We start from the raw sequence: 17,378 nt of genomic DNA, 5'->3' as shown, positions 1-17,378 counted from the left end.
TTTATAAATATCTTATTCAATTAAATTCTTTAATTTAATTCATTGATCAATTGTCACTCAGATAAAACAATTTCTCTGTGAACAAATCCCATATAAACATGAAAACACAAATCCTCACAAATGTGTCACATACACTTTACAGCAAAAATTATTAATAACACAAGAAAATAGTGCTTCTCTTGGGGACTATTTTCAATTGCGGATTAATACACATTTAGGACTGTAGTATTTTCAGCAGGAGGATGAGTTCAAATTAATTCCAGAGAAGATTTTTAAGATAACTCCAGAAACATTTTAACATAAATGCTTCATTGTTTTTGTCTTTGGTGTAAAAAATAAAGAAGAAATACAGGTGAAAAACTGTGGAATACATGTGTGGTTTTAGTTTCTCATCTAAATGAGACATAATAAGCAGCAGGGTCAATTCACTTTGATCCCTTTGAGAATGTGAATTGAAACTGTATTTAATTAACATAATAATGAGAAGCAGAGCCTCATCCTCAGCGTTTCTGTATAAACTGGAAATGAGAGGAGAAAGATTTCCAGTTTCTGTCGTTCTGCACAGAATGTGAAGTGACTCGAGTCCGACGATGCCAAGCAAACCTCACAGTTTGTTTCCTGGTGAATAAACATGAGGCGCTGAGGGTTTGGTACTCTGTAATTTGGCTACTTTTATTCGAGCAGGGTCATTTTCAAGAGAAATTACAAATTAAGAATTCAATAATACTTTTACAAAGACATTTCAGGAAAGATTCTTCTTCAGTCATGATATCATACATAGTATTTAACAGTCCCTCTTCATTTTTTAGCTTAAAAAAAGAAACAAAGATGAAGAAAGTGGAATTTTTTCAGTCGAAAATACAGTGTTTTCACAATTGTATAAAAGTTCCCAAATTTGGAATTTTCCAGTAACTGGAAAATAAATGAAATAAAATAAAATAAGATTAAACTTCGCATTTCACAATGTTTCAAAACACAATAAATGCTCTCTTTACGTAAAATTTGCCCCTATGATCGACACCATGTTCCTTTTTACTAAAATATATCTATATATTGAAGAACTATAGTACTGTACACAACAGTATGAAATAAATAAAATTAGGAAATATAAAATGGGCCACATAAATAATGTTTTTTTTTTTCAACCTACAAATAAAATGAATGCAATTTGCTGTTTTCAAAAAATGGTTTGGTGTAATACTGACAAAGTTAAAAGAAAAGAAACTGAGAAAACATTGCACAACATAATGTAAACTAAGGAACTGATGCCTATAAGTCTTAATACTGACACGGGTGCTTCAAAGAACAACGATGAACCATTTCATAATACTGAAGCTGGTGAAAAAAAGTAACCTTCCTTTTACACAATACGAGGGTGGCACTTGCAGAAAACACACAGGTTAAAAGGTTTGCATATAAGGCTTCTTTTTTCTTATCAAAAACACCTTACAAAGGCTTCGTCCTTCATTTTTTTTCCCCCCTTACCATCTGTCCATAAACTGTATTTTCCCTTAAAACGAAGGTCTCTTTAAAACTTCATCCTCTAAAAAAACCCTCCGAGCTCCTTCATACAGTCTTTTTGTTTTAAATTCCTTCATTTGAAGTTGATTCCAGAGGCCTGAAACAGTGTGGCTGGAGATGTTTGTGACCGGGCGACAGGGCAAAACTAAAGACGACACCGCAGGAAGGGAGGTGATAACAAAGGTAATATCGAAGGACTGTAGTGCAGACACTACTGCTCTTTTTCCAACACTGTATAAATATATACATAGGCAATACTTTTTATTATTTTTGTTCATGATTATAGAAGCGGAGTGCAATTTGTACAAGTCACTAGTTGTGCTATAAATACTATGGAACACAGGGGTTTATTTGAGGAAGTTAGCACCACACATATTTTTAGGCCTTAGTACTGTACATTTTTTGAAATGTATTCATTTATTCATTGTTCGGTTTGCATAATGCAGCTTATTTCACAAACCCATGCCTCCCTTCCCTCAACGCCTCCTCCGGATTGATTTTTGAGTCCATGTCTTGTTTGGCAGACATCTCTCCCCCCTCCCCGAGGAGTCTGTCAAAGAAAGCTTCCCGGAAGCTTCAGGCACGTGCACGTACAGCTTAAAACGGTGTTTTAAACCGAGCAGGTAAGAATACTGAACCGAAAGAGTGAAACTTAAAACTTTTAAGATGGGGGAAGCTTTTGAAAACGCCGCCGCTGTCGCCGATTACATGCCATCTTCCATCGTGTCCTCGTGATCCGATTTGGTTTCCGTTTTGCCGTCCAGCGAGCTATCGTCCATCGAGTGCTCTCCGTTCTCCTCCTCGTCCCTCAACGTGTCCGGGTCCGTGTCCATGCTCTTGATTTCCTCCTCCTCCTCCTCAAACTCATCCTCCCTCCGTCCAATCTTGGCATACGTTCCATCCACTTCCTTCCGTCCCTCTCTGATCCCTCCGTTCACGGCATCGTGCCTCAGGATGGCCTCGCGTTCCGCCAGCTCCGGGTAACCCTGAGGTGTCATGCCCTGCAAGTACGCCCGGCTCATCAGCAGCTCTGTGGGCTCCAGATGGCCCTTCTCACGGGCCTCCCTCTCAGCAGCCTCCCGCTCCTCAGCCTCTCGCTTGCAGTAGGAGTAGCGGTGGTTCATGTGCTGCGAGTAGGAGCCCGAGTGAGAGAACCTCTTCCCGCACTTGTCGCACTGGTAGGGCTTCTCCCCCGAGTGCAGTCTGGAGTGCTCGATGAGATGGTGTTTGTGTTTGAAGGCTTTCTTGCAGATCTGGCACTGGTGTGGCCTCTTGCCTGTGGAGACACAAAAGAGAGAACAGGGATATGAGTCGCCCGCCTCGCTCGTCCTGCTGCTACAACAAATTACACAAGTCAGGAGAAAGCAAAACGTTGAGGGAAAACTCGGATGAATTGGATGGCATGGAGCACAATGACATCACGGAGCATTAGATCCAACTTTGACTTACGACTTAGGGCTATTTGTTTATTCAAATTGCGAACAAGATGAGAAAGTGCGCTCGCATTCATGGGCCTACATTATGGAAATTCCCTCCTGTGGTTAAAGCATGGAGAAACTCGACCACAACTACTTATTTTAGGCCTGCGTGCCACGCTGATGGATGCAACATAAATAAACTACTGCAAAGCAAACAAACAGAGAAGGCGCGACAAAGGAGTAAACAAATCTAAGATGGGCTGGAGAACAGGGGGAGGCTCCGAGGGGTCGCCCTGCTTATCTCCGAACACAATTCAAGTTCATGGTGACGCCCGGCCCTCCATTAAGTTTTGGGTTGGGGTTCCTCCGTCTACCAAATGTGACGGGGAGCTTGGGATGCCAGGGCAGAAATGAGAAACCCAAGCTGGCCGCAAGGGCAGGGTGAGATAGTTTTATGACACAAGGCCATAAACTGTCTGACTAAATAAATGTCCTCTGGCTTGTTCTGTGGCCGCCCGGCTGCTTTTACACTCACTGTTTACTCCAAAAACACTTCCTGCCCACTAAGATAAACGTCTTCACTCCTCTAACGTTACCTGCTTTTGTGTGCCACAACTAATATGTCTGATCTTGGCTCAGTTTTCTCCCTCACTGCTGCTCCACACGTGTGGAAATATGGCTGCCTCGTTCACACAAATCACATGACTCCCTCCTGACACTCGCGTCTACACGCCAACAGGCTTTCAAACAGCACTTCTGTCCAACATCTGGCCGGTTCGACTGCACTTCTGAGCCTCGTAATGTTGCTAAAAACAACAAGCGGCGACAAACACATGAGAGGGCTGCGTCCTGCGCGAGATGCGGGGGGGGGGGGGCGTCCTGAAGATAACGCGCCCTTTTCCTTTTCTTTTTCTAAAGAGTTCAGCGCGCTGTTCTAACGGTGCACCCTCCCTCCCTTTTATATGCGACCAGATAACATGAAGGCTGCATAAAAACACTGAGCGCTTGGCTACAGATAGTGGATGAAATAAATGATGCAACCCAGTGAAAGAGGATCTCTGTATAATAACTATAATGAAAGACTTGTTATCAGCGCTCTGAAGCTTCTGAGCGCAACTCTGTTGATGTGATCTATCTCCAATAATGGGGCCGATAAAGGCATTAGGAGCCTTTTGCCTGCTTTATATATCGAGGTGAATTGATGTGTGTCTTTTGAGATAGCATGTATGGTTAATACAGCAGGATATGATTGGAAAATAAAGAGCACAATCACTTGAAAAGCTGTAGTCTCCCTTTGCTTGCCTATACCTGCATTAATTACTGATTTAAAAAAGAACACACAAAGCTTTAAACATCACACGGTAACGAAAAACTGTTTGAGATCTACTCAGTCGTTGGCATCTCAACCCTGTCAATGAAGAAGCAAGTTACATATACAACTGAAGGGTTAAACAGAGAAAGAAAGGAGGAAGGAGGGGAGGGGGGGGGGACATAAAAAAAGGATTCATACTGAGAGGATTTGGCAAACACAAACATTTAAAACATAAAAAAGCATGGGGTTTAAAATAAGGGTCTAGAACAGTATATACCTGTGTGTTCATATTTGTGTCTTAGAAGGGAACTGCTCTTCTGGAATGTTTTGTCGCACAAGTCACACGCGTACATACCACTTTCGGTCTTCTTAATCTTCTTCCGCGACAGACAGGAGTCGGGGTCTGTCATGTCGTCCAGCCCTGACATGTAATCGGGTGTACCGTCGAGCAGGTCCCCCTTTAAAAAGAAACAACAAAAAATGGGGAAGAAAAGAGAGAAAGACAAAAAAATAATAATGAATTTACTGTGTGATTTAAAAAATACTGAAAAGTTTGTTTGTTTGTTTGGTGTCAGAGATATAACTTGATTTCATTGAGTGGCTGCTAATTATCCATTCATGAGCTGTAATTATGTCTTATGATGCTTAGATGTTTGTTGTTGACATTATTCTATGTCTGGAATATAAGAAGATAAACTTGCATCACCTGCCAATATGAATTCACAATTCTTAATATAATTGTGAATTAATGTCCAATAATGTCTTGATTTTTTTAATTGTATTTATTTTTTATTTTATTTGTGAACATAGTCGAATATATTCTGTATTTGAATAAAAGCTCATAATTAATGTCACTATAATAAAACAGTAAACTGAAGCCTCCCTCCCAAACAATCACGTTCTCATGAATCTTTAATCTCCGGCACACGTCACCATTGATTTCTTCTAAAAGTTTCAGCTGCAGAATAAAATGGCAGACATAACGCTATTCTAATTTTGTACAGGAGTGTTAATTTTGCTCGTTCCTTTTAAACGTCTCTTTTATGATGAAGATTAGTCCTAAAGTTGAATTGATGGAGAACAATATTAGAACATTCTCCACACTCATATAATGATTAAAATCAGAAGGTGCACCTTAATGGCCAATACTGAGCCACTACAGCTTTTCTTTAATGAATATGTGTGTGTGTGATAATGTGTGGACAGCTCTGCACTGTGTTTTAAGAAGGGGCCACTATCACTCTGCAATCAATTTGAACTAAACGCCTGTAGCTGTATTTTTAAAATCTAATTTAATAACTTAGAATAGGAAACATTATTAATACTTTTTTTTCCCTTCATCAAAATGGTTCCCTCTATGTTAAACAGCCTTTAGCATTCACTCGTAATGAACATGGAGACTGTGCATTATTAATCCACATGTACGAGCTCATTTCGGCTGTGGCTCTCTTTTTAAAATGCGGCAAAGTTGCGACGGGAAATTTCAGAGAAGTGCACGGCTCCGGGGCTCACCTTTGTCATTTTTACAAAGGCCTTTCACCCATATTTAATAACAAGATATCTAAGTTCAGGCCTGCGCCGGAAGACGACTGGAGTCAAGGAAGCGTTAATGTATTCCACACACACACAGCAGAGAAATTTACAGAGGAGAGTGGTAACAATTAGAGCTTTACTGAGATTCCATTTCCAGGCCAACGTCATTGCTGGTATTTATCTGAACCTGATGCTGTTAGATATTTTGTGCCACTGTTAATATGCTTGAACTGCATTTTTCTGAGGGATGAAAAATATAAAAATATTGTGGGTTTAAAGACCAAGAAGAGACGATAATAATCCAGGAATCTACAAATGGACTGACAAATCTTTGGCTTTTTAGTGACTTATATGTTTGATTAACATAATTATATTTTCCACCAGCACTAAAATAGGCCCCTCCTTCCATCACTGGGTGCTATCTGTGTTATTTTATTCCTAAAATATCAATTTTAGGCTAAAGTGTCCCCTGTCCTCCTTGACACCACTTTCTTTCACCCTTGGGCTCTTGTCGCAGATGTTTATCTCCATTGCCTCTGCCAGCTCAGTCTACCTCAGGTGAGCGTGTCTCTCTCCTGACTCTGAAGTCATTTTCAATTAGTACAGAAATGAGTTCAGATCATTTTAGGGAATCTGAGTGAGCCTGGGGCTTTAGCAAAAACCACAGGTGGCTAATTTACCTGGAAACCTGGTTTCCGCTGGTACTTTCTCCTCTGCTGCATCTCTGCAAAGGTAGCCGCCCCTGCTGCGTAAGTGTAGGCCATGTGTGGCAGGAAGCCCATTTGCTCCATGCCTGGATAGGGCCTAAGACCTGGTATGCTGGCCTGCATTGGGGGCATGAATGTGGCCGGTGGAAAAGCGCTCTGGGGTGGAAGTGACGTGTACAGGGGTTTGGCAGCAAACGGGTTAATGCCGAAGATGGGGCTAGTGCTTTTTTCTAGGTTTCCGTTGTTGGTCGAGCCTGAGAAATCCCTCTTGAGATAGGCCAAGTTCAAAGGCTCTTCGAAGTGCTCTCGGGGAGAGGGAACGCTGTTGTGGTCAATGTTAATACTGTTGACTTTAGGTCTGCTTTTGACAGTCAGTGCATGCTTGGGTTCCTTCATGAGTCTGGGCACGGAGAGGTCCAGTGGCTCGGCCTGCAGGTCCTCTGATGTCAAGCTGTTTGGAGTGTAGGAGCTGCTGTGGGAGTTTTTGGAAGATGTAGAGGACAGATTGAGCGGGGAGGGGGTGTTGCTGCGGGAGTGGTCCAACTTTTCACCTGCAGCTTTGGTGCTGCCGCCGAACTGGTGGTTTTTCAAATATCTCAGCGAGTTGTCACAGTTGTTAACGTTGTTGTGGAGCTCTGCTATGGAGGGGGACGTGATGTGATCAGTAGGTTTGATAAGTGAAACGGGTGACCTAGCTGCCATTGAGTCTTTTGGTGAAGTGTGGTGGTTATTTGTTCCGACAACCATATCAGTGTGGTGCCTGTGCTCTATAGGTGGGGTTCTGGTAGTGCCGTACTGATACATCTTCCTCTGATCGAACCACTCCTTGACAAATTCCTGAGGGAGGCCAACCGCTATGGAAATCTTGAGCAGCTCCTCCGAGTTGGGCTCCATGTTCATGGCGAAATACGCCTTCAGCACAGACATGTGGTCCCTGTAGGGGTTAATGGGCCCAGTAAATCCCTTCTCGGACAACATGGGGGAGGTTAAGTGGCTGTTCTTCTCCATGAACATCCCTGGTTTGTTGGGCATCAGATTCTCACTGGGCTGCAGCACAGCTTTGATCTCCTCGTTCATTTTACACAGGTAGCGTTCGTGCTGATGCAAAGGTATTGGCCCAGGGAAGGTTTCTTTGCAATATTGGCAAGCATAAGGCGTAAACAAGTTGTTATCCTGCACCTTCTCATCCACACCTCCTTCAAGCATGTGGTTGGATTTCTCTCGTTTGATATTGCTAATCTGTCTCTTTGAGTCTGTCGTCAAGCTCTGGAGGCAGGCTTTGGCTTCGTTCACTTTTTCTAACGTATAGTCGATGATGCTTTTGGTGGCGCCGTTGTGATTGACGAGTGGAAGACCAACCTGAGACCCACCAGGCGATGTCAGTGCCTGTTTCTGCTCTTCCACCTGGGACCCCAGCTCTTTCATGTAGGCCTTAAGCTTGGAGAGCTCCTCCGGCTTGCAGTCCATTTTCTGCCTGCACACAGTGTTGTCCACGATCTGAAGCACCTTCTGTACCTCACTCAGGTTGTTAGCGAGCGGCCCCGGGAAGCCCAGGAGCTGAGACTCAAGCCCGGCGATCCCAAGGTGCTGCAAAGGGCTCTGCCCTGTCGAGTTGTGGTGAATCCCCAGTGGGCTGTTCCCTCCCATGCCTCCGTTCATGAATGGAGCACCAAATCCATGAGATGCCATCATCAGCTTGTAGTCGTTGAAGTCAAGGGGCTCGGTCTTGATGTTCATGTGGTTGTTGTGTTCGGGAAGGCCGAGCGGCTTGCCGTTCTCTAGCTTCTGCCTCAGCTGGGTGATGGCGGTGTTGGTGGGCGAGGAGGAGGCTGAGGTCGGGGAGGAGCCGGTCTTCATGTTGCTGCGCATCCTGCCATTGACAGCAATCAGGCCAATGCACTTTTTACTGCTTATGTGGGAACTGTATGAGCCAGAGTGGGAGAAACGCTTCTTGCAGTTGGGGCACTCATACGGTTTTTCACCTGAAACAAAAAAATATAAGGTGTAAGACGGCTTATAAGAGAATCAGAGGCTTATGTGAACAATACAATCAACTGGGTTGCTTGTATTTTACTGTTGAACATAACTCAACATGGACATTTTAACAACATCTAAGTAAACGTGCCAGGGTCAGCTCAATATCTAATTTGACAAAAAGGCAAATCAAAGTTCTTTTCATAAGGAAAAGGAAAAAACTTTTAGAAATGTAATTAAAGTAAAATGAAATGAGTTCAGTGTCCATTAACAGTAGGGAGGGTCCAAAATAAATAATAAATAATCTGCAGATTCATGGTGTTCTTCAATCATGTACATGAATATTCAGAGAGGGGGGCAGATATCTCGCCACTCACCGCTATGAATCCGGAGGTGTTCCTTCAGATGGTGCTTGTATTTGAAGGCCTTGCCACACTCGGTGCATTTGAACTTGCGGTTGCTGGCCGCTTGGTTGAGCAGTTGGTGCTGTGAGGGAGAGAGAGGGGGAGATCTAGGTTGAAAAAAAAAACTGTACACATATCGTGGGGGTGAGAGTTCAGTAAATAACCACAATTGGTCGGCATGACAACAAGCAACAAGCCAAACGGCTCCCGACGCCATGAAGCATCTTGGCTTTCTGCTCCCACCTCCGTGTGACTACAGGCAGCGGCGGTGATAACAGAGAGAATCACATACTTTTTAATTTCCTGGCTCCTCAGCCAAAGGAGGCATGCCTTTAGAATTTGGCAGCCCAGAAAAAAAGAATAAATGAAAAGAGACTTTTTTACAGCATTTCCCCCTCATTACAACCAGCGATCTGATCTGCTTTTCAATTAATTTGGGCCTAATCAGTCTGAAAGGTATTCAGAATCATCTGTGAGCGCTCTCGCCCAGCATACCTGTATTCACACCATTTGAATTACACTTTGTACTTTTGCAGAACAGCCTCAAATGTCTTACAGTAGTTGGGGCTTTTTGAAAAACCTCAAATGTCTCTTTAATAGTCTTAGGATACAGAACAGAGCATATAGGGGCAGCCTTGATTCACTGTTCAAAGGTAAACATCAGTTGCAATCCATCAAATTTGCAATTCAAACAAGGCCTGTTCTCTGAAAAGGAAAAAATAAAAAAATAATACCCAGCAACAACAGCAACCCTGGGTATGTAAACCTGGCTCATCACTCATTAAACCATTAATTCCAAGTGGGAGGTGAGCACGTTAAATGGTTAGTAAATAAAATAAAAAATAAAAAAAGAAAGACACATTTTCCGTCCCCTCGCTAGGGGGAAAAAAATCCGGCGACTCCCTCCTCCCAGTTCAGCCTTGACAAATGCTGGGGTGTGTGCTGACTCTACCCACATTCCTGGGGAGACAGATGGTGGCGCACAGGACACTGGGAGGACTGGGAGGAATTGTTCAAACAGCCCCAACCTTCAAAGATCAAGCAGGGAGAGTCGGGGGCCCCGCCAAGCGCCGGAGAGGGACCCCACTGCTCGTATGTTGCTGAGTTGCATAAACAAACAGCAACAGCTGCTTCAGGGCCCCCACCTCCACCACCATCCCCTTAACTTCCCCCCTGAGGACCCCTGCCCGGTAAAGTTTAGTCTCGCCACCACTGCTAATAAGACACAATCGCTCTGTGCTCTTAATTGTGAATGGCACCAGCAAAATGCTCCGTCTCTCCTTCATGGCTCATTGTCAGTGCGAACGCCACCACCGCTGATTGTGGGCGGGGACCCGACTGGATGTTTGCATATGTATAACCTCTAATTAGTCATATTTCAGCTAAGTGCTTAAGAGGAGGAGGAGTATTAAGGCTTGTAAACATACAAGACAGAACAACATGGCACATGATTACCTATCAGGACATTATTCTTGATGTTAATCTGATTGCCACCGAGTCCTCCTGTTAGTTAGTTGTTAATTGCCAAATGTGCATTTTCACATAAATACATGCTCATTTTGATTTTCCTCATCTTCTAAACACAGTGAAGAGGAAATCATAGAGACTTTTCTTATGTTGGTGGTTTGGGTGCTTGACTGAACAGACAAAGAAGAGAGCGCCACCTACAGAAAATCTGCCACAAAGGATTCAAACGAGTGAGACATCACCTCGATCTCATCTCAAGGATTACCGTTTAAACAATCCAGCTAATTTACAAATCAAGATAACCGGCTTTGTGGCAGGACCCACGGCGCTTGTATGGGAGTGTTTGGCCGTTGCCTCGACTCTGGAGGGGAGCAGCAGCAGCAGCATTGTAATATGAGGATTGGGACGGCGGCTCACTCGGCCGGCCCATCTGCTCACGTTTACACCCAGCTGGTAGATCAGGTGAAAGTGCTGGCTGCTGACATCTGATCAAATCAGCCCCAGTCTGAGCCTGTCATCCTCGCTTCAGAGAGCACAGCCCCCTCGACCTGCGACTGAGCGCTGAGAAGCATGATATCATCTGTGATTGGCTGATTTTTTTATTAGAACACAAAATGTTCTTGTTGTGCTTGTGGAGGAAGTACATGAAAATATTTGATATGGTAGAAGTGACATTTTATTCGCATTACCAGCATACACAGGTAATACAAACCTTAACTTTGAATGTAATTTAATACACATTTTTTCCCAATAATTATCTAAATCACAAAAGTAGATTTCTAATATGTTTCAACTTCAGGTAATTTTTCAAACAAATCCTTCAGTTATAATCATCCTTTAACGCACAGACTCCATCGACTTTAAAATTTACTGCTCTAATTTGACTTCGCTCAGAAGTTATAATTATCCCCTGATGTGCGAAGAACTCTGAAAGCATGCAGTTTTTCTTTTTGCCACAATCTATTTCACCTCACATCTTCGACTTAAAGCTGACGAGCGAGTTAAACGCCCGTGACAGCTGGATGATTTTTTCACCTCACAGGACTTTAAGGTGATTCATGCTGTCCGCTCACACATTCAAATTATATTTCAGACATGTTGGATATAAATCGCTCGAGAACGTTCACGTATACACAGATGTTTATGCAGTGCATGAAATTAGAAGTAGGGGGGTGGGTGGAGTTTGATGGAGTACTACGTCTGCAGGCTGCACCAGAAGAACATTAAAGGCCAGGAGTGAAGTGAAGTTAAGGAGCTGATAAAAATTTCCAAATTGGAAATTAACACAATCATTCGATCGTGAACATGAGACTGGAAAATCATATCAGGGAGGGCCATCAAAAAACCATTTAGGGCCTCAATTAAAGTTATTACCATTAAAGGATCTGCATCTTCAAAATGCCATGAAAAATTAATAATGATTGCCAATCAGAAAAAAATGATCTCTTCTCTGAGGGATCAGAGCATATTAGAAATGAAATGAAATACGGGACAGAAAGAGGAGGGGGAAAAAATTTAAACTTGGCTCACCTGATCCCTCGCGGGCTTGTGTGTGGCCATATGCCGCTCGAGCTGAGTGCGGTAAGCAAACGTGTAGTTGCACAGGGGGCAGGCAAAGTTCTCCTCGTTCTTCTCATGGCGGTACTTGATGTGCTCCTTCAGCGATGTCAAACGCTTGTAGCCCCGGTCGCAGTAGGGGCAGGTCAACAGTTGGGCGAAGGCATCTGGCGTTCCAGGTGGCAGGTCTGCACGGGAGACAGCGGGAGGAGGGGGCGGCGGGGAGGAAGGGGAAGGGAAAGCGGGCCAAAAGGTCAGCGAATCAATGGCAGCTAACGGGCGGGCTGCCCAGAGTGGTATGGGAGTTATCTCTGCAATCTGCTCCACATGAGAGCGTCAGTGTCAGGCTGGCATCCGCTGCACTACGACCTCCTCCTGACTCCTCACACACACACACACTTGTGTAGCTTCACATGCAGCACTCACACTACACTCAGACTCAGTTTCTTTGACAAAGTAACAAACATACTAATGACACTGTATTTACACAAACACACACATGTACAAAACTGTATGTTGACGTCACACACCATTCCTTGCATCTTCCTAATTGTTTTAAACTTGCCACACTTTAATGCAATTCTCCCCAACGTGTGTCTGAAGCTTGAATTATGGGCCTGTTCCAATTCAAACCCCCCTCACTTTTTTCCTTTGGGGGGCTTCGGAGGTGCGCTATCTGATTTCAAGCCCCTGCCCAGCTGTTGCTTAAGACTGTAGGTAAACACCAAGGCATCCGGCGAATCTGTGGGACCAACAGCTGCCCGGTCGTGTCAGTGTGAAGAGTTGCTACTCTGCTCAGACTTTCCTTTCTTTTTTTTTTTTAACCATCGCTGCTGCTCTGTTACTGGAACACTCAGTCTACAAGTTCAATACCACCACCAAAGGTTTTTTAATTTTATATTAAAAGTGTGAAAAAGAAATACGGCTGAGTATCATTTGATATTTTTGGATGACTGTACCAATAGTGTACGTACATTTGTTTTTAGATGTGATATGGAAGCTTTAAACAAGCTGACTTTGCTGTCACTTATGTTCTTCTCCTCCTCCAAATTTTCTTTGGTCGCTACATTCACCTTTGACACCCCCCCCCCCCCCCCCTTCCCCTGACAGGATTCTTACCGTTCTCCTCTGGTCCAGTTGCCTCCGGTGTGCCCAGGCGGGACAGCTCCTCTGGGGCCTCTGGGTAGATGATGGCTGTGTCACCCCGCTGCAGGTATTCCGCGATGCTCACCACGTGGCTGTCGCTGTCGTCAAGCTTCCGCTTGGCGAAGAAGTCCTCAAACTCTGAAGTGCAATTGACGCTCTTGACTGAAGGGGAGGCAGGGAGGGAGAGAAAGGGAGGGAGAGGAATAAATTGGATTCATTTCTTCTCCAGAGAAATGTCTTACAGGAGGATATTGGGAACATCTTGGTTGAAATGCGATGAGGACAGCCGCCCTAACACATTACAGCCGTGCTTTGGGGAGAATACATCTAAATTACTGGGTTTGCTTGTCACGCCATGACGGCTAAAATAAGAACTGTAACTTAATTCGGCCAAAAGTCAGAGATAAGGCGGCTACCATGAGCTGCTGAGGAACAACGTGTAAAAAAACTTCACTCAAACTTCAGTTAGTTTACTTATGACATAAAATCTAATTTTGTGTTTAAGGCTGTAAAATAAAAAAAGGGGAAGGCGCTCATACATGCAGAAGCCTGAGTTAATCTGCAACAGAGCCACGTTTCCTTGTATCGACTTTCACATATAAGGTCAATCAAGAGATTGTGGCTTTTGTTGATTCTGTGTTGAACACATTATCAAGGCCAAACCACAAACCAGCGCAAAAAAGAGAAAAAAGAGAGAGACGTGCTTTTGCCATCGCTGGGCAGAATGCGTCTTAAGCCAGCCAAAGTGCTGAGGCCACACAATGCGTTTTCTCAAATTATTTCCCAGTCCCCTCTCTTCAGGGAAACTCTTAAGCTGCAGCGTGGAGATAGCTGCCTCCAAAAACAAACCAGAGCTAAAAGAAATCAGCAGCCTTCATTAGTCAAGGGGATGGCCGACTTTCAAAAATCACACACACACACACACACACATTTGCACTCACACACTGTTTACATCCTAGAGATTCTGGAGGCTGTTTGGCTACGTGAACCACAAAAAAACGAATGAAGTCTCATCAGGCCTCAGCCCCTGTTAATTAGGCTTTTAGACTGTGAGCCAAGGTGAGGTTTAAAGAGTGATTTGTTCACCCGTGATGACTTCTCGGCCCAATTTGCGAAAGGTCAAGGTGGAAGATGTTCGCTTGTCAAAAGTGGCACCAAAATGTCATCGGTGCCAATGGATTCTTTTGATAAGCGTGATAGAATCGTTTACAACGTTCTCATTAGATGATTCGTTGCGGTTTTTGAAGACGGCTCGGCTAATTGTAAGAGACTCATTGTTGTGTTTTTTCATGTAAGATGAAGTGCTGAATGAGGAGGGTGTGGCTCAGTGCATTCACTTTTTGGATCAGGGATCATTCAAGTAAATAGAACGAGAACTCATTCCTCACCATTGCTTTTCTTTTCGAGTCATTCTGGATGAAGAGTATAAAGCTCAAGTTATTCTTTCAGGAAAAATGACTTTTCTTTCAGCAAAGGAGGAAATCACCTGGATCAAAGTGTGCTCTGGCACCAGGACACGATCAAACTCCTCATCTCTTTAAATGGAATCATATGTCATGTAGTGGCTGCGAGCTTCTACAGTATTGTTTCAAAAAGTCCTCTAAGCAGTCAAAATGGAAAACATTTGCTATGCTTGAATTTTCAGAACAGAGAGAGAGAGTGAGAGAGGAAAAAAGAAAGAGTGAAGAATAAAACACCACGAGCACAAAGTCATAGTAATTAGAGCTGAAGGGAGGGTTTCTGAGGCAGGGCTGCGTGGCATTCTGTGGGGTGAGTTTGGTTTATTCTAACAGCATCCGGGGCCAATTGTCAGGGTGGCCAGGATGATATCATGGAAGGGAGGGGTGTGTGGCCGCAAATCAGCTTTGGTGGCTTAATGAAAAATGGCAGGTAGGCTTTACTTCCACCGGGAGCAGGCGACAGGACGCAGACTAACCAGGGAAGCTAAAAAAACAGCATGTGTAATCAAAGGTTACATAAATCAGAATACACTTCCAGGGATTTGTCTTTGTTGTCATTGTGTCAGCAGGACAAGATTTCCCCACTAATTGCAGATTACTGTTTTTGGATGTCATTGTTTTGTTGTTGTTTTAAAAAAGGTGGTAGCCAACTTGGGGTCAGATCCCACAGAGGGGCCCGAAGACAAGACAAAGGGGTCACAAGAGGACGAATAGGATAAAAACGTCTCACAAGACAAAAAGAAAAGAGAAGTGGAAACACACGAGTACAAAAAACCCCACAAATGCAACATCTTGAGTCAACTCACCTGTACCGTTTCCAACTGCCTGCAAAGTGGCATCAGGCCCCAGGTTGTCAAAGTCATCTTTTATTTCATCTGCACACAAACAGAGGAGAAGAAAAAAGGGGGATGAGGGGCGAGGGAAGGGAGGGCGAGTACCTCTGCGTCCCATGCAAAGCATCAAACGCTGACAATGAGGCATTTAAGACGAAGGTATGGAGAAAGCAATAAAGGCACCGCTGTGCATCGTGGCACGCCGCAGTTTTGTTCGGCATGCTTAATGAATGCTATCATCTGCGCCAGACAGTGACTTATTTACCTTTAACATGACAACAAGCGACGGGGGAGGCGGAGAAAGCTTCAATCGCCAAACAGAGTGATTAAATACAACGTGGAGCACATCCACCTGAGCAATCACAGAGCTCCAGCCAACACGCAGGCTGAGCTTATTACTCCCTGGCTGTGACGCCGCTGCAATCCTCTGCATGCAGGATCACGCTTGTTTTATCATATGTCACTTGGTGGATGCTTTTATCCAGCGCATGCATTTTTTATTTCTTTTTTTCATTCACCACAATCCCTGGCAGAGAGTTAACGTCTTGCTGCTCACAAAAAGAATACAACCCGTAACCACAAATTAAGAGTTGTAGTTGCACAAACATTTCTCAGGGGCAGAGCCTCTCTGGAGGCAGATATAACCTCATTGGTCGGAGAAGACCTCAGGTGGGAGGAGACAAAGAATTAATGTTTTCTGGTGAAGAATGAAACAGTTAAATCAGAAAGCTATTACTTCAAAGCCTCTTTTTAGGGTTTTAATCCTTAAAAGATAGAATTACATTTGAAAATACACAAGGAATCCTTTACTTTCCAAACGTAGAACTTTCCTCGACATAAATATGAACATACTGTATTTTCACTGATGGATTAGTCTGATGTCGTTCATCATCACGTTTAATGTCCTGTCATAAAAAGAGTGCAGCGACGTGGCACTGCAGAGTTTTGGTTGCAGAAAGTTCAACTGTTATTTCACCGCTTTTGTCTCCACCCGCCCAAGACTGAGCTCAACCGTCCCTGCCTCAGAGATGTGTTGGATAACTGAACCTCCAGGAGCGTTGGTTTGAGCAGAACTAGTTCTTACTGCCAATCAGGATAATGGCACCATGCCTGCGTGGACAGGCAGATATTGTCCTGGCACAGGTGAGTCCGGCTGTAAATAAACGGTGGGCTGACAGGCTCATAAACCAACCCCCTTCTGACAAATTCATCCCCTCCACGGTCAACAGGAGGACACTGACTGGACAATCAGCTTAAGGAGCCCCTGGTCCCTCCTTCCTGCGTCGTCTGTAAAAATTAAATCAAGGTGCTTCCGAGAACATGGGGGCTTTTGTATTATAAAAAAGGAGAAAAGGGAACAAAAAAACCTGCATTGTGTGCCTTACACGCATCTGTTCCTGCTCTGCTGCTCCTGCAAGGACATTAACAAGTGTTGCATTGTGAAGAGTTTTATTTTTTTTCCCAGTCCACAGCAGGATCTGATGTATCCGACTATCCCATGGCTATTAAACCAGGATGAGCGCCTACATTGAGAAACCTGGCTGAGATATTACAGGAAAGGTTGTGGGTGTATTGTTGATAATAATGTTATCCTGCTTACATTACTCCGCACAAAAGCCAGAAGCAAAAAGATTTTTTATTTTTAGTTGGAAACAATGGGCTTAATAGTTGTGGAATGCTTTCTAAGGCTTGCAATTTAGGGTTGTCCTGAAATTAAAGATTTGGCGTCTGCAGTGAAATGATAAATACCCCTGTCAATGGCTCCATAGAATAATGACAGACTGTTCTGGAGGGGTATGTCCTAGTTTAAGTTTCCCCTCGCTGGGTTTTTTTCCCCTCGTCTTTTTCTCTCTGTACATTTGATTGCACGTCTGCCAAGCGGCATCAAAACCACAGGCGCAGTATGAGAAAATAAATGGGCTTTAAACGACATAAATTAAGCTATGACAAAACAAAACAGATAAAAAAAACCCTCCTCCACCACAGATTAAAATATACCCACAAGTATCAGATATCAGCATGTTTGCAAACCTCCCCCCTCTTCAC

General features: G+C 43.8%; 1 protein-coding gene across 4 annotated transcripts in view; it reads right to left on the bottom strand.

Moving 5' to 3' along the window:
• Window positions 1–646: 646 nt before the first annotated feature.
• zeb2b (zinc finger E-box binding homeobox 2b) overlaps window positions 647–17,378 on the bottom strand; it is an 84,151-nt gene continuing 67,419 nt past the window's right edge. For 2 of the 4 annotated variants that reach the window (XM_020102296.2, XM_069521121.1), the window contains exons 4-10: window positions 15,306–15,374; window positions 13,013–13,201; window positions 11,867–12,081; window positions 8,843–8,951; window positions 6,465–8,473; window positions 4,529–4,709; window positions 647–2,797 (exon numbers count right to left, since the gene is read on the bottom strand). In XM_020102296.2, coding sequence (XP_019957855.2) covers window positions 2,226–2,797; window positions 4,529–4,709; window positions 6,465–8,473; window positions 8,843–8,951; window positions 11,867–12,081; window positions 13,013–13,201; window positions 15,306–15,374 — 3,344 coding nt within the window. In that variant the 3' untranslated portion in view covers window positions 647–2,225. The remainder of the gene's footprint in view (window positions 2,798–4,528; window positions 4,710–6,464; window positions 8,474–8,842; window positions 8,952–11,866; window positions 12,082–13,012; window positions 13,202–15,305; window positions 15,375–17,378) is intronic. The other 2 variants (XM_020102298.2, XM_069521122.1) reach the window with 1 other exon arrangement.

Source organism: Paralichthys olivaceus, chromosome 24 (genome assembly GCF_024713975.1).
Source record: "Paralichthys olivaceus isolate ysfri-2021 chromosome 24, ASM2471397v2, whole genome shotgun sequence".
NCBI classification, from domain to species: Eukaryota; Metazoa; Chordata; class Actinopteri; order Pleuronectiformes; family Paralichthyidae; genus Paralichthys; species Paralichthys olivaceus.
The sequence above is the reverse complement of the archived record's forward strand: the minus strand, read 5'-3'. Positions and strand labels throughout refer to the sequence as shown.